General features: G+C 40.3%; 1 protein-coding gene across 6 annotated transcripts in view; it reads right to left on the bottom strand.

The window, feature by feature from the left end:
• The window catches only part of MGMT (O-6-methylguanine-DNA methyltransferase), a 2,722,240-nt gene that overhangs the window by 2,335,955 nt on the left and 368,051 nt on the right, over positions 1-18,234 (bottom strand). Inside the window, exon 1 of one of the 6 annotated variants that reach the window (XM_044056311.1) lies at positions 8,407-8,608. The exons of 4 other annotated variants lie outside the window; for them this stretch is intronic. In XM_044056311.1, the coding sequence (XP_043912246.1) occupies positions 8,407-8,544 (138 nt within the window). In that variant the 5' untranslated portion in view covers positions 8,545-8,608. Of the gene's footprint in view, positions 1-8,406; positions 8,609-18,234 lie in introns of those variants that run through there. One more of the 6 variants, XM_044056313.1, reaches the window with a different exon arrangement.

The following is an 18,234-nucleotide window of genomic DNA, read 5'->3' as shown; positions in this document are numbered from 1 at the left end:
TAAAAGGTGTCAGCATCAAATAACAGTAAAGCAAACAATCACCTTTAACTACTAGTAAACTCTCAACTCAAGGCAGTCTACATGATATCAAGCTTACTCTCCTTGAAACAATACAGTTCATTTATATAAATGTCCTCGTCCCCAGAAAAAAAAAAAGAGTTGTGTAAGAACTTACCATAACAGAAGATGCCCGACTGATCAATGATGCAGTATGACTAACCACTGGGATATCCTGCCAGGGACAGCCTTACATCCAGTAAGGATATCAATGCTTAGGCATCTTCCCCTCACACTGTGCATTTGATTTGTGACCACGTACCAAGGCTATAAGGTATCTAAAGGGCTTATGGGCATGAATTACCTCAGGACTTTACAAGTAAAAAAATGCAGTCCAAGATGATAAAGCGACCAGTGCAACAAAAGGAGAACAAATAGTAGAGAAACACTGGAAGCAACACAGCAGGCATTCCAAAGACAATATCCAATTTAATGAAAATAGTAAGCGCTTTCGAGGGTCCACCTCTTCATCAGACAAAAAACAATTAAATGATAAAACAGACTCTTTAAATACCCCTCCCTTCCATCATTAAATACATCAATTAATGCATCAATTAAAACATTTAAAAATATAGCACATGATTCACCTTAATACATATGCTAATGTTTGAGCTGTCTAGCTTTAAGGAAAGGTTTGATGGAAACCATACTATTTAAACCTGGCGCTTTATCTGCACGCAGAAACATTATCCATCTCTGTTCTGTGGCTTCAGTGATATTTTTCATATCACCTCCTCTTTTCCTATCTGCAACCAATTCCAAAGCCAGAAACTTAAAAGTGTGTTCCTACCTTTGTTCTTTACATGCATGGCTAATGCACTATTTTTTTTTCATATTTTTTATATCTTGGACATGTTCCAATATCCTGTCTTTGAATTGCCTATTAGTTTTGCCAATGTAGTTTGAAAAACACAACACAATAACTGAAGTACACCATATTCCTTGTTCTACAATTGGCGTAGTGTGAACACTCTACCTTAAACCCTAATACTGGATGTGTAAAGTGTGTGCCTGCATGTATAAAGACACAGGCACTACAATTCCTACACACAATAACCTTAGGCAAACTGGATTTTTAGCAAAGGTGACCCTTCAGTGTCTTGTTGTTCCTAAAACTGAACTTAGGTTTTTCACCTACTACACCCTTTAACTCTTCCGCTGTTGAGAGTACATCCCAGTTCCTATTTATTTATTTTATTTTACATTTGTTTACCAGGATAGTCTGACTGGATACATGTCCATTTTCAGCGGAGGCCCGGGGAGAAAACCTACACAAAGCAAACTTACATAGATTACACAGAAATTAGCAAACAATTATAAAAACAAAGTGATTATATACAATGGGTTAGCAGTGTTCCCTAGTAGGGACTCACAATTGTCATGGACAGACAATTAAAAGTAAGAGACATCAGACTGGAAACAGAGCTTGATGATGTAGTTACAAGTTATGATTCAATTGCAGAATATGCTTTTAGTTTATAACTTAATCAGGGTTGGTACATGGGCATAGCCAATTCACTTTGAGATACTGTCTGAGGTTTTTTTTGAAGAGACTTTTGGAGGATAGTAGGGTTATATAGATTGGCAACGAATTCCAGGTTTTGCCAATGAAGTTGGCAAACAGGGATTCACCAGCAGAGTTATTAGCTTTGTGGGTTCACATACAATATTTCTATTACTTGCATATGTCAAAGTCATACTTGGGCAAATGTTAGCACAACCTTTCCTCTCACTCATGGACACAGGACTCTCACCTATTGGATTCCCATTAAAATACGGTTTACACCTGGTCGCTCTCTCTCTCTCCATGCTTCTTTAATACATTTATCAACGCCCTTACCTTTATAACCTCTTTCTATTAAATCTAATTTCAGAGATGCCTGAGCTGACTAATTCCAAGTCATCATTATGTAATCTCATTAGTCTCACCACTTGTCCAGTTATTATGTTGCGTTTGCAGTCACTGGAGTGCATACTCCTAACTATGTAGCAAGTTATTTTTCCTGACTGGGTTTCTGTACAAGCTAGTTCTAATATTGGTCAGAGAATGTTTATAAACAGTCACATCCAATGGGAAATAGTGCATATATTTTCAAATATGGTGTTTGCAGACTCAGTAATTTGGTATACAAGATTTGTGGATGATGTTTTTATGTTATGGCAAAGGACTGAACAATTGTTACGAGATTTTATTGGTTATCTAAATACGTCCACATATTTTTTAAAATTTACATATAATTACAGTGCGCAAAAAATAGAGTTTTTGAATGCGACTGTTTGTAAACACGCCGATTGTAGAACAAGGAATAAGATGTACTTCAGTTATTGTGTTAAGTGTTTTGCATACTATATTGGCAAAACTAATAGGCAATTCAAAGACAGGATATATTGGAACATGTCCGAGATATAAAAAATATGAAAGAAAATAGTGCATTAGCCATGCATGTAAAGAACAAAGATAGGGAACACACTTTTAAGTTTTTGGCTTTGGAACTGGTTGCAGACAGGAAAAGAGGAGGTGATATGAAAAATATCACTGAAGCCGCAAAACTGAGATGGGTAATGTTGCTGCGTGCAGAAAAAGTGCCAGGTTTAAACAGTATGGTTTCCATCAAACCTTTCCTTAAACCTAGACAGCTCAAGCATTAGCATATGTATTAAGATAAATCATGTGCTATCTTTTTAAATGTTTTAATTGATGCATTAATTGATGCATTTAATGAAGGACGGGAGGGATATTTAAAGAGTCTGTTTTATCATTTCATTGTTTTTAGTCTGATGAAGAGGTGGCCCCTCGAAATCGCTTACTATTTTCATTAAATTGGATATTGTCTTTGGATTGTCTGCTGTGTTGCTTCCAGTGTTTTTCTACTATTACCTCAGGACTTTCCCCAGACCTAAAAGTCAAGAAAGTAACAAAGACAAGAGGTCAGCAAAAAAAAAAAAAGTCAAAAAAAAGGGAGAGGAAAAGGATACCAACTTGTACTGAAAAGAGAAAAGAAAGTAGGGGAAGAAAGGAGGGAAGGTTGTAATAGTGCAACAGTGATCAGACATGTACTGTTATGGTAAGTTCTAACCTAAATCTACAATGACCATCCAGTGACTACTGCTGCAGTATTACCAACCATAATAAAGAGCACCAAAGCTTTCTAAGTGTCCTGGGAGGAGGAATGAGGACTGCAGCCAGAATATAATATTCCGTATATGATGGACCTATAAAAATCAAGCTCTAACCCTAGAAATGACATCAGTTTTGTAATACCTGGTAAAGTATGTAGAGAGGATCAAGTAGTAGCTTCTAAAATAGATCTGGAGTCCAGACATTTGAAAAAGGCAGCAGCAGAAATTAACACCTCTAGCAGAATTAGCTTTAACAAAACCTCAGAAGCTCTCTACTATGAAAAGAAGGAAAAGGCAGAAAAGATCCATTTGGAAATTAGTTGCTTGGAAACAGGAAAACCCAACTTTCTGCCCTGAAAGGAAATGGAAAGTAGATCTGACTTCTGATAGACCCAGTTTTGTTTGGGTAAAACCTCAGTTGTCTATGAGCAACTTATGAATGCAAAACACTCTCACTCTTGTGTTAAGGGGAGGGGAAAATGATAGGGAAATAATCTAGTTCAAAAACAGACCACTGACTATTTTAGGAATACAAGATTAGTTCTGATGATAACCCAATCTTTATGAAATTCCTAAAATGGAGGAGAGACCATGAAAGGTTGCAGTTCAGAAACCTTTTTCACAGAAGTAAGGGCTACTAGCAGGGCTGTATTCCAGGAACCAGTCTCAAAAAGGGTGAAAAACGTCAACTTTTCCAAGACATAATTTAAGTCCCAATGGCAATGGATGGATTTTCTGGGGGGGTAGAGTATGCCTTTTAAAAACTATTTTAACCTCAAAAGATGAAGACAAAGGTGGACCAAAGCAAAGGCAAGCAGAAATGACTGACAGATGTGTTTTTACAGAAGAAAATGCTAGCCCTGAATCGAGCAAATCTTACAAATAGGGTAGAATGATAGGAATACCCACATAAGGGCCAGATTCTCCTTCAGCACCAAACAGAAAACCTTTTCCATTTACAAACATAACATTTTCTTGTAGCAGGTTTCCTAGCCTCCTATAACAACTGCAGCAGTTCCTTTGAAATTTGATGCCTAAAAGGAATGAAAATCCAATCATCCAGAGTGTTAGATTCAGAGTCTGGTGATTTTGATGAATTAGCTATTCTGTTATGTGAGCAAGTCCATATTGTGAGGTGATGTATGGTGATTGTCCTGGGCAGTAGCAAATAAACAAAAAGGGAGAAACAATGTTGAAGAAAGTCACTAGCAAAATGCTTGTCTTGTCTTCCTTGATTTTCAGGAGAATCTTGAGACTCAAAGGAAGCGGGTGAGCATAAAGGAATCTCCCCTTCCTGGAAAATGACAATGTGCCCATTATACAAAGTTCTGAGCATGGAATGCTTGAGCAAAGCAGCCTGATCTGACTGAAGGCGCACAGAACTATCAGAGAAGTACCCCACTGATGGGAATATGCAGGATGACCTCTCTGTTTAATATCCATTCGTGAAGGTCTGCCTGGGATATGCTCAAGTAATCTGCCATTAAACTGGTTTCTCAAGGAATGTAAACTACTTGAAGAGACATACTGTGCAGTATGGCTATATGAGAAGAAGTCACTGCCATTCTGCAAAGGTGATATTACCTTATCACGCCTTGCTTGTTTATCTACCATATAACTGGGGTATTTGTCTACATATATCTGAAGAGAGTCAAGAGGTTATGCAGGGATTGCAAGGTTAAAATTACTGCTTTCATTTCCTTGATATTTATATGGACCTTCCTGCACTATGAACCCTGAACATTTACATTTATGGAACAGGCTCCCTAAGTTAGGTCTGTGAAGAGATCCTGGCAAGGAGAAGAACTAGAAAAAGCATTGCTGTATTGAGAGATATCCAAGTGATCCACTAATGAAGTTTTCTTTTGATGAATGTCAAGACAGGAAATGTGAAGTTCAGAGAATGAAAAATGCTGTGCCCAGTCTGATTTGAGATACCACTAAAGCTTCCTATTGTGGAAGGTGGTCTAAGGAATCATAAAAATAGTGGAGGCCATAAACCCCAGGACTATCAAGAATTCGACTGCGGGGATCACATCTAAGGAAAGAAGGGACTAAAAGATATTCCTTTAAGTCACTTATTTTTTCCTGAGAAAAGAAGACAGTTATTTACAACAAACTGAACATGCAACCCAGAAACTCCAGATTCTGGGAGGGAACCAGACACGGACTTTTTAATGTTTAGGGTGAAACTCGGAGAAAGAGACAGAAAAATCAGGTTTATTGTAAAACTGAGATCTAGAATGCACTACTCACTTTTAGGAGCATGAAGGAGCAAAATGTCCAAGTTAGAGAAAATCTGAGGTCTGCAGAAAGCAACAGCCAGACAGATACAAACTATTTTGGTGCTATATAGATCCCAAAGGGCAAAACACAGAACTGAAAATATTTACAAAATGGACAAAATTAAAAACCGTCTGTGGTCCATATGGATCAGAATATGCAGATATGCATCCTTTATGTCTAAGGTAAGCAAAAAGGCTTGGGGCAGAATTACTGGAAGTAAAGACTGCAAATCAAGCATTTGGAATTTTGGGACTTTTAAAAACAAACTGAAAAGGGACACATACAGACTAGGTTTCCATTTTCTCTTTTTGGAGGACCAGAAAAAGTCTTGAATAGAAGCTAGTTCCCTTTAGATGTGCCAAGACCAGTTCTATAGAACCTTGGAGCAATAACTCCTTAAAAATGGGAGGGATTAAATGGAGCTAACTTGAAGGTAAAGGATGAATGCTTGAACTGATGAGGAAGTGAAAGTCATGACATCCCATAACCACTTTGAATGATAAAAAGATCCCGACCCAAGGGCCTATAATTAACATCCTCGGGAATAAACTGAAGCATAAGCCAAGCAAACCACTTCAGTGCAGAACCATAAGCCAAGCAAACCACTTCAGTGCAGAACCAGCAGCAATATGCTGAAGAGTGCATCAGCTGCATTTAATAGAATGTTTTGCAACTTGGGAAACCACACTGAGCAAAGAAACAGCAGAGATAACAAATATCTTGTTAAATTTGTCTCGTAATTAAAAGCACAAAAGGCCAGACAGGAAGAGCTGTAACCCTTTTTTCCCATATCTACTAAAAGCACTACTATCGTTATCATCAGAGAATGCACTGGAAGAGAGCAAGAGTTTAGCAGGTTTATCAGATTTTAGGAAAATGATAGCAAGACCAAAGGAAGGATTCTTATACAAAAATGTACGGGTGTCTGGTACATTACAGAAGCTTATCAGTCTTCTTGGGGGCTGTAGGTTGGGTCACGGGGTTCATTAAAGCCAGGATAAAGGTATTGTGCAAAGCCTCAAGCACTGGACGGATGGCAGAGGGTTAAGGGGCCACCATGAACATCAAGTCATAGCAATTCTTCTGTAGATATGATGCCAGTTTGTCTTCCAACTGAAAATGCTGCATCATCTAAAGTGGTATATCCCGAAAGGAAAGCTCCTCCAAAGGGGAGTCAGGAGACATGGTATCCTCTTCCTCAGACACATACCACACACGAGACAGAATCTGAGAAGAGTAAGCAAAGGAATCCCATTCTGAATGACTCTTTCCTCTGATGAAGAATTCCTCTGTGATTTCAGAGGAGAAGTAGTGGAATGAGGGGGAGGATTACAGAGGAGAATTGGTGGAGTGAGGGGGAGGATTATTTTATTTACTTAGTTTTGTGAGAGAAGGAACCTGAACATAATGAAGAAGCTCCAATCCTTGATATATCTCAATGAAGGAACCCAGCACTTTCTCTTGGGACAATAATCTAATGAACGCTGCCAGGTCCCTCCAAAACAATTTCTCTTGGTTCTCCTTTCATGGCAGAAGCAGCAGTCTAATTGGTTGGGGAGGATGTGCTAAAGAGCTGTGCATTGTCAGACTCTGGCAGGTTAATGAGAGGAGGAGCATCAAAAGTACCTGGATACTCAGTGGACTTAAGGGACACAGCAAAGATATCTTGGTCCAAATGGACAGCTGAAGCACTGGGTTTAGTCTTTTATTTTAAACTTCTTTTTGGCTAATGTGGGACGTGCACAGGAAGGATAGGTCTTCATTTTGAGGGGTACAAATAAATCTTAAGAAAAGACCAGCAGCTCCTCCTGATTGTCTTAGATATGAATGATTGACAAATAGAGCAATTTCTGTAGTTATAATTGGCTCCTAGACAAAAGAAACATTTAGTGTAGATAGCCATGTAAGGTATTTGCCTCCCTTAATCACATTTTCCCTTCTTAGCTGACATCAAAAGTTTATTTTTTGTCAAAAAAATAAGAGGAGGAGGAAGTTTCCCCAACAGTGATACTTATCTGCCCAAGGCAAGTGAAAATGTCAACAGTCGTACATCTGAAGGCCAACAAAAACCACGTTTAGTGTTATGACTTGCATCAAGAAAGTTCCAAGATAATTTGTACCCATTTATCTCTTATGTACCTCATAGCATTACAGTTCTTTGGTCATATGTCAGATGTACTGCAAGAGAGGAAGAAGGTTATATACGGTTATCCTTACTGAGTGTACAGCTATCCCTAGTGGGATATATCAACGGTTACTGCAAAAATGACCACAGAAGTGCATCTGAATACACCCTACCCATTACTGCTTCTTCTCCAGGCAAAACAAAGTTATTGCAGGCCACAGAAAACCTTGCTAAACTCACTGAGCATTGGTGTTTTACCATCCAAAGGGTTAAATGGCTACCATGTACCTAACACCCTTACAAGTCTTACAAGTTACTGACCGAAAGAATGATACTGCCTTCTCTAATGAACACATTATCAATTTATAGCACAACTCACTCACATCGTAACAGCAAAATTATAAACAGATCACAATTCACTATAGCAATTTGCAAAGATCCCTTCACAATCTTTCTCCTGAAGCATGGAAGTCTCTCCCTTCTCAAGCAACTGGTCCTTATAATGCATTATTCTTCAATTAAATTAATATTTCTATGTCAATAATATAAACGCCAACTGTTACATTGGCTAAATTATTTTTACTGTCAGCATCTACTATGTTCATTACTGTTGAATGTAAGAAATGCAAAAAAAAAAAATATATATATATATATATATATATATATATATATATATATATAAAAAAAAGTTGCATAAGCATCAACAGTATTTAACTTTTTAAAATTCATTGTTGTGGTGCTGTATGTTTTGCATTTTGGGCATCTTTTTAATACTGTTTATTGAAAGATCTGAATTTTCTTTATGTATATTTACTTACTTTCAACAGCAGTTGTACATAACTGTTAGTGTCTGTGAACCATAAATTGGGTAGACATAATGGTCCTTCTATGTATTTTTCATTTACTGCGCACACAGCAACTGTAAAATGTACGTAAGCATTTTGTCTTTGCCACATGGGCCCAAGAAGTGTCTGAAAATGGCCCTCAGCTCACTCTTCCTGGTTAACAAACAAACCACAGATGTGCTAATGGAAACAGAAACAGAGAAAACAGATGAGTTATTTAAATGAGCTGCTTAACTTAAGAGCAGGAAAAAAGAGTAACAGCATTCAGAAAATCATTATATATTTTTAGTGAGGTGGGCATTCTCTTCTTGAATTTTAGCTGGCAAAAGTGCAAGAACCACAAACTGCTGTTGCCAAGGTAGCATAAACCTGGTCAGCCAAGTGAAGGGTGAGTTTTAAGATTGCTGGAATGTGTGTATAAAGACACCATATGTCTCTGTCTGTCTATCCTGCAACTGAATGGCATCTTGTTAGTTTCATGCCTTGCACCCAGTGAATGCTGGGAGAGCTCCAACTCCCATGGTACCCTGAAAATGAGTAAGCAGGCAATCAAAGAATAAATGACAGTTAGAAAAGGATATACTAAACTTGTTTTATGTCTCTTGCCCGATCATTCTTCATACTTTTTTACTGGGTAACATCTTAAAGTCATAATCCCATCTTAGTATAGAACCACTTCATAGTGAAGAAACATTCTCACACACCGTCCTGAAATCTACCATTTTATCTATACATAACAAAAATTTCATTATGAAAGCACATTGTCTTTGGTTAAGATGTATTGGTTTGGGAGTTAAGGACCACTATGCTCGTCATAGACCATGGCATAAGGATTCATAAAGTATGCTAAAAGCTTTTGTTCATCTTTCTCTTTAATCCTGGCACCAGCATCCATCATTTACACTTCATTTAGCCTGGTACAATGCAGCTTAAACACAACTTTAAGTCCTCCATGCACAATTTCCATTATGACTGCAGTAGTTTGAATTTGTGCAAAACATTCCTGAAAGGAAATCATAATTTATATGTTACCGTTTTCTAATACAGGAGTTCCTGGTACTGAATGTCCCATTTTTGATCTCACATTGAAAGCTTCACTGCTCTAGTTATTTCCCAGATTTTTGAAAAGAAAACTCTATTTTGGCTACCTTTCTATTTTTCAGTCACTTCCTAAGACAAAGTACAGATTTAAGCACACTCTGAAGTAAGAGATGAAAAAATTGCACACATTAAATGAAGCCTCTGGTGTAAACAGTCAGTAGTGATTTTATCCCCCTACCCCCACATCATGTAGTTTCTAATGTCCCTCTCACATGCAGTGATTCTGGCTATGCCAGCAGCTCTGCCAAAACAAGCCGGTGTGCCAGAGGAGGAAATGAATAGTCTGAAAAATTATAGTATTCAGTGCTATACAGCCTGTTTTAAGTTCAAAATGCATGATGGCTTGTCAGATTGAGGCAAATCAGCCAACTACCAGTGTTTGAGAGGGAATAAGTGGCCAAAAGTTCTATCTAGTAACTATGATGAAGGGCTGAGGGTAAAGTGGTCTCAAATTTGTCAAGTTTTCATTGTCATTATTTGGTCATAGTGGTCTCAAATTTGTCAAGTTTTCATTGTCATTATTTGGTCATACTGCATGACTTCTAGAGAAGGCTCACCAGAAAAGACATCCTGCAAAAGGGTGGAAAAGTACAGTTTTGTACCTACCATAAATGTAGATGTCCGATAGGCATGCATCTGCAGTCCTTACAAATGGGTTGTCCTGTCGTCAGGCAGCCCTTCGGTCGGCCGGATTCCAAAGTCTGGGTCTGGCCACGGCTGGTGTCGCACTTCACCCGACGTCACAGCTGCAGTTCTTCGGGTATAAAGGCATCAGCCGACGCCATTTTCCTCAGTGTTTCTTGCCCCAGATGCCAGGTGCCCTCTAGGAAGGCTAAATTTGGATAATGCAAATGGTTCCAAATAGTAGAGAGCAAACAAAAAATAAGCATGTATGTACATATATACAAACAAATACACCATAATAGATTCCCCCAGCCAGCTACAAGATGGGCAAATACCCTAGGAGTACCACAGAGGGGAAGGAGGGTGGGTAATCCTGACTGCAGATGCATGCCTATCGGACATCTACATTTATGGTAGGTACAAAACTGTACTATGTCCTTCAAGGATGCATCTGCAGTCCTTACAAATGGGTAGAATACCATAGCCAAACTGGGGGAGGAGGAGAAATAAGATTATGGTGTAGTTAAGATCCCTTGCAAAACAGCAGTGGCAAAACCTGCTCGGGATCTGGAGTATAAAGGTAAATTATAATGCTTGGCAAATGTATGCACGGAGCTCCAAGTAGCAGCCTCTAAAATGTCTTTGGTAGCCACTCCTCGTAGAAAAGCTGTGGTAGTGGCTGTAGCCCTTGTAGACTGAGGCCTGATGTTTTCTGGAGTTTTCTTCCCATGGTAGGAGTAACAAAATCTAATGCAATTTCCTATCCACTTAGAGATTGTCTGTTTTGAAATTGCTTTTCCTTCCATTCCTGTTGCATATGCTACCAGTAGCTGGTCAGTTTTTCTATTGCTCTTGGTCCTGTCCAGGTAGTAGCGTAATTGTCTATGTACATCCAAGGTATGCAAAGTCTTTCTCCCTGTTCTGTGGGTTGGGGAAGAATGTAGGTAGGTGGATAGCTTGATTTAAAGATACCCTGGAGACCACCTTTGGCATAAAAGTAGGATTTGTTCTCATGGACACTCTATCTTGATGGAAGATCAGGAAGGGCTGTACTGCCATTAATGCCTGTAGCTCAGATACCCTTCTGGCTGAAGTGATTGCAAGCAGGAAGGCAGTTTTCCATGATAAGTATTGTAATTCTGCTGTTGCTGCTGGTTCGAAAGGAGGGAGTGTCAACTTTTCTAGCACAAAGTTCAAGTCCCATGCTGGCAATGGTGGCTTCCTAGGTGGTTTTACATTTTTAATTCCTCTCAGAAACTGCCTGAGCAGAGGATGTGAGAAGACTGGAGGATCCAAGTTGTATTCTGCTGAAATAGCTGATGCATGAATCTTAATGGAAGAATAGGACAGGCCGTTGTGGAAGAGCTCTGCCAAGTATTCCAGGATGTTGGCTATGTTTACCAGTGACACATTTTCTCCTTTTGCAGTACTCCAAATGTGGTATCTTTTCCATTTTGCTGAATAATTCTTTCTTGTTGAGGGTCTGCGAGCCTCCAAGATAATGTCTTTAACCCTTTGGGATAAATTTGGGTTATTTGGTGTTATGCAATGTTCCAAGCAGTCAGCTGCAGTGTTTTCAGGTTTGGATGCAGGGTGTTGTAGTTGTTCTGTGTTAACAGTAAGGGAACTAGGGGTAGAGGCCATATTTGTTCCCGAGACATGCTCCTCAGTAATGGGTACCAATGTTGCCTTGGCCAGTCTAGAGCTATCAGGATGATCCTTGGACCGTCCTCTTTGATCTTCAATAGCACCTTGTGCATCAAAGGAAGTGGTGGGAATGCATATGCTGTCAGGTTTTTCCAACTGAAAGATAGGGAGTCCACTTTCCAAGCAAGTGGGTGGTACGTCCTTGTGCAGAATTTCTTCAGTTGGTGATTGCGTGGGGATGCAAATAAGTCTATTTCTGGTAGTCCCCATTTTCTTGTAATGGTTTTGAAGATGTCCGGATGCAGCATCCATTCGTGGGCATCCGTGGTAGTTCTGCTTAGTATGTCTGCCAGAATGTTTTCTTTTCCTGGCACAAAAATTGCTTGTAACTGAATGTTGAAGCTCAGGGCCACATTCCAGAGGTCCATTGCCATCCGGCATAGAGGGTACAAATGTGTGCCTCCCTGTTTGTTGATGTACCACATAACTGTGGTGTTGTCTGTCCTTATCAACAGTTGACCTTGTCGAAGAAGTGGTCTGAAAGTCTGAATTGCTAGTTTTACTGCCAGCATTTCCTTTTGATTTATGTGTAGGTGCAGCTGGTCTTGAGTCCATAAGCCTTGTATGCACTTGTCCAGCATGTGCACCCCCCAACCGAGGTCTGAGGCGTCCGTTGTGATGGTCTGGCTTGGTTGAGTGCTGTGAAAGGGTAGACCTTTGTTTGACTGACAGGCCTGAGCCCACCATTGGAATTCTTGCTTCAGGCATGGGATTATTGGAATTTGGGTTTCTAGGCTGTGCTTGTGCTGAGACCATAAATTCCTTAGGTACCACTGTAACTTTCTCATATGCAGTCTGGCATGTGGAACCAATATTATGCAGGATGCCATGTAACCCAGGGCTTGCAGGACTTTTCTTGCTGTTAGCTGGTTCTTCTTTGTTAATGCCAAGAAGTAGAGAGGTAGTTGCTCCTGTTTTTCTACTGTTAGGAATGCCATTTGTTTTGATGTGTCCAGATCTGCACCCAAAAAGGTTATCCTTTGGGATGGTATCAGCCTTGACTTTTTTATATTGACTGTGTATCCCAGGGCTTGCAGTAGATAAATGCCCCTTTTCAAGTCTTCTGCTAGCTTGTTTTTGTTGTCCGCTTGCAACAGGCAGTCGTCCAGGTAAGTGTAGATTTGGATTCCCTGAAGCCTGCAATGAGCAATTACTGATGTCAGGCATTTCGTGAACACTCTGGGCGCAGTAGATAAGCCAAAGGGCAATGCTGAGAATTGATAATGCTCTGATCCTGCAAGAAATCTGAGGTATCTTCTGCAATTTGGTCGTATGGGGACGTGCAGGTATGCCTCCTTGAGATCTAGAGTTACCAGCCAAGACTCCTTGCCCAACATGGGAAGAAGTTGCTGTAGGGTCAGCATTTTGAATTTTGGGACAATGAGGTATGTGTTTAAAGTGGACAGATCGAGAACAGGTCTCCATTGGTTTTCTTTTCTTGGTACCAGGAAGAGCCTGGAGTAAAATCCTTGTCCTTGCTCCATAAATGGTACCTTTTCTACAGCTCTCATCCTTAATAAGTGAGTTATTTGTTTTAGAGCTTCTGCCTTTTGATTTGGAGGAAGGTTTGGCATTCCTCTCTTCTTTGGTAGAGTATGGAAGTGAAACCTGTAACCTTGGTCTATTGTCTGCAAAATCCACTTGTCTCCTGTGATGTAATGCCAGTTTACTGAAAATAAGGCTAGTTTCCCGCCTAAGGGTGCTTCTAGTTGTTCCCTGGTAGGCGGTGCCAGAGCCAAGTCACTGTGATTGTCCTGTAGTAGTGGTGGCGGCTGTATCTGTGGCTGTACCGCTGGTTGTTAGCCTGCCACTGACGTCCCCTGTAGGCACCTCTGGATTGACCTCTGCCTCTTGATCGCCTATTCCTGCCTCTCTGAGCTCTGGAGGTGTCTGGAAAGGACCAATTCTTGGAGGGCCAATTCCTGCTAAACCTTGGAGGTTGGACCTGTAAGAAATCTTTGACTGTCTGGACAGATTTTGCCTTCTCTTCCATCTTCTTCAGCACCTGTTGTGCAGGAGAGCCAAACAAATTGATCTTGTCCATGGGAGCATCTAGTAGCTTTGATTTGACATGGTCTGGTAAGGCCTGCTCTTTTAACCATGCATGTCTTCTGATCACTGTGCCAGTCGTGGCTGATATAAAGGAAGCCTCCAGTGCATCATAGCCGCATTTTAAGGAATGATTACTGACCTGCTGAATGTTATGTACCATTTCCTGAACAGATTTTTTGTCTAATGGTTCATCTGAGGACGGCTGTTTAGTTAATTGGTCTAACATAAATTCTTGATACTGGATCATGTGGAATTGACAGTTCAAGGCCCTAGCTGAAAGAGTAGCAGAAGTGTAAACTTTTTTACCACATCTCTCTAAGGCCCTGGATTCCCTTTCAGAGGGGAGGGGTTTTTTGGCAGAGGTAGCTGCTACCGCCTTAGGTCCCTGGGAGATAGTTTCGGGATCTGCAAAAGGAGCCTTATACAAATGATAATGTGTGTCCGGGACCCTGTAGTACCTATCGGGCTTAGCAGGGGCCGGAGGAAGTGAATCAGGAGCAGTACAAGCATCATTAAATGCATCATCCACAACAGTAAGAACTGGAGGGATGGCTAAAGGCCTATGCTGTGGTAAATGCAGAAAGGTTCTAAGCCTTTTTCTAGAGTCTGAAAAATCCTGGCCCTGCCACTGAAATTGTTCCCTCATAGCATGCAAGGTTTCCCAAAGGAAAATTCCTCAGGAGGAGAGGCAGAAGGAATGGACTCTTCAGCATCAGAGTCTTCATAAGGGGAGAAAGGGCCCTCTGGAGGGTTTGAATTATCTGAATCATCAGAGGAGTCATCTGTAGAAACTGGCTCAGGGGGCTCTGCTCTAGGCCTCTTCTCTGGAGGTGGGTGAGAGGCCCTGTCTGGGTGAGGTTGGGATCCTCGGATCAAAGAAATGAGATCCTCTGCTAGACTAAGCATTTGTGAACTAGAGCTAGGCCTGTGAGAGGGGGTCTTAGCAGGCACAGTTTTGGTAGATTTAGCTGCTTTAGCCCTGGCAAAGGCCTTAATCGACATGGTTGCAGGAGGCCTAGCAGCTCCACGTGCAGGGGTTGAAATATCCAAGGGGATAGTATCAGATAAATCCTGGGAACCTGCAAGAGCAGGTGGGATTTCAGTAGCCGATTCCACCAGGGTGGATGAGGCCTCGGTAGGAGGTAAGCTTTCGGCTGAAGGAAGAACCGCGAGCTCGGTTTCAGCCGAAACAGAGACACTCGCGGTTGGCTTAACCGCAGTTTCGGCCGAAACCGCGGACCACGAGTGTCTGTCCTTTTCCTTGCGCTTTTTAGATATTTGCGTAGTCGGAGGATCCGACGGCATAATGTAAGCAAAAGCGGAGCCGAAAAACTCCTCAGCAAATTCCGACCGACGTCTAAGCGTCCGTCGGTTAAAAGCAGCACAGGCTAGACAAGCTGCTACGTCGTGGTCTGGGCCTAAACAAGGTAAGCAGTAAGAGTGGAAATCTTTATGAGGTATTTGTTTCCCACAAGTTAAACAGTTATTCACTTTTTCTGACATCGGCTGAGGCAAGAAAGAGTCCCCAACGGGGTACTTAGCTTTTTAGAAGTCTTCGGTAGTAGTAGAAGTATTCGGTAGTAGTAATCTCTGGTTCTGACCGACCGGCACTTGCGAACAGCTTCTGCTTCGGGCGCCACGCGGCAAGAAAGACTGAGGAAAATGGCGTCGGCTGATGCCTTTATACCCGAAGAACTGCAACTGTGACGTCGGGTGAAGTGCGACACCAGCCGAGGCCAGACCCAGACTTTGGAATCCGGCCGACCGAAGGGCTGCCTGACGACAGGACAACCCATTTGTAAGGACTGCAGATGCATCCTTGAAGGACATCTAAAATAGCATGACAGTTCTGGGTACCAGAATGGAGACAGGCACGAATAAGTGTTAAACATACAAAAGGCCATGTGTGACAACACAAATGAAGAGCTAGGGCTATGTATGCTGCTTTTCCTTAAATCAGTGAGGATCTAGGCCATGATTTTCTATCCAGATGGACAATACCCAAGTGCTGAAATGACTGAAATCTATATTAAGCAGAAAAGTAAGGTACACATTTGATCAGGGATGCTTGAGAAGACTGAGTATTTAGAAAATCTGCGTTGTTCTCTTTCCACCCTCCTATATGCTGTATGACCTAAACCTTGGTGTATGCAAGCAGTTAACACGTCTTCTTTAATAGTCTCCGCAGGAATATAGTTCCCTGACATGCTCTTGAAACGAGGTACAAACTGATCTAGATTATTACCTGAGTATTTAAAATGCCCATTTAAAGTGGAGACCTGAGGAAAACATTCTCCAGAACAATATTCAACACAAAATAAACAAAGGAAAAACAAACAAACAACTGCTTAAATGTAGTGTACATTACTGTAAATACAAGAACAAATTAATGGCCATATAATACAGCTGCTCAAAAAATAAAATAAATTAACAGGATGGTTCACCCACAACAAAATAAATGTGTATATATAGATATAGGCTCCTGCAGCAGTTACCCTTCAATGTACAATGTTCTGCTGAGTGACAGTAGATGTACAAGCTGCAGGATCACTTTTGCAAGCCAAGTTCTTACCCACCACCCCCTTGTTAACATCTCACTGAATATTACATTGTGGCCTGAGTGTACAAGTACATATTTACTGGGAAGTTGTGTTAATTAGTATTTAAGTTTTACATATTTGTTTCCTCTTCTCTCTGGCTATTCTAGCACAGACAGAAAACTTTTGGTGAAGTCTCTCTCTCTCTACACACATATTCCTGGTTTTCAAAAAGAAAATAGGAAGATGTGCACTCTGCTGTATTTTACAGCTCAGCCATCCATGCAATAAGTGATATGGTAATCCTCCAAACTGTCTGTAGGTGTGTATGCAAGTATGTAGGTGTGTGTGGGTGGGTGTGTGCTTTTGTGTAAGCAAACACAAAAATGGTTTCTTTACAGTGCATCCACTGACTACTGGGATAAGTCCTGGTTCTATTTGGAGTCTAAAATGGAAAAAGCAAGTATCAGACAATGAAATAATTCCCAATAACTCCAAGCAAGTAAGATTGCAACCAAATGCAACATCCACCTGCTTAAAAGACCTTGTCGATGACTGAAAGTCACATCCTGTTAATCTTCATATTACATGATTTCCTGCAGCAATGATACTTACCATGCAATTTTTTAAACTGAGATTATATTCTCAGGCTGAGCCTAAAAATGTTGTAGTGGGATCAGTGCTTTACCCTGGTTAACAAATGCAAATAAATAAATGCAAACATACACACATACACATGCAAAAATATTGCTGTGTATGAAAAAGTACTTGGAAGCTGTAACTCCTTAAATGCTGGCACTGATTTATCCTTGTGCTGCACACAATAACCAAAAGAGTGAGTAACAAAATAATGTTTTATTTTCTTTCCTTTATTTAAAAACTGGTAAAAAAATATAACTAAGAATCTTTTCATACCATCCAGACTCAAAGTATAATTGTTTTGTCAGCACATTAGTTGTGCTAATAGCATTACTAACCAAAGGCTAACATTAAAAAGAGACTGAAACATGTCATGCTATTTCGCACCATGACTTATCAGGCCTTGCCCCTCATTAAATAAAACAACAGCTAGCCAAACTGTGTCCTGCTGCTATGCTGAAGAGGGACCTGAAATGACATGCTCAGTGCAACTGATCCTAGGTGGTACCATCGAATCTACAAGTCATTTGCAGACAATAGTCTTTTCTTATAAGTATGCATTCAATAATAAATAGTGGCATTATACTACGTAAATCTTTGGGCAATGGTTAACCGCACACACTGTGCAGAGAAACGATCAGTTCAACCTTCTATTTTTTAAATTATAACTATTATGGTAATCAAAGTGGTATGGTTGTGCATGAGAGAAAAAATTGAACTACATTACTGTGGCCATTATTTACTTCCATTTGAACAAAGACAGACATCCAATTAAGGAAGAAAAGCTAGGACTAAGTATTGGGAAATCATACTGGGTAAAAGAAAAGGGATTTTATTTGATCGCTGTCAGGTGACTACTGAGATGGTTTGGGCAGGGATGGGTATACACATGTTTAAAAACACCAGACAAATACAATACAGTGCACATTTTTTTTTTTTGCTTTAATCAAAGTCGGAAATATGATGGACAATGTGATAGAAGGGAAGGCAGATTGAAATAAGACAATACAGCAATTGCATATCAACTGTTAAACAATTTTACAAACTGTTGCAAGAAACTACATATTTCAGTTTGCTGCTGTAATATATTACTGTGACCATTAATGTTTCTTCACTATTATCAAACATCCCAGGAGTAAAC

The sequence above is a fragment of the Protopterus annectens genome, chromosome 14.part0, assembly GCF_019279795.1.
Source record: "Protopterus annectens isolate FY-2018-M chromosome 14.part0, PAN1.0, whole genome shotgun sequence".
In the NCBI taxonomy this organism is placed as follows: Eukaryota; Metazoa; Chordata; order Ceratodontiformes; family Protopteridae; genus Protopterus; species Protopterus annectens.
This window is presented reverse-complemented; position numbering and strand designations above follow the sequence as displayed.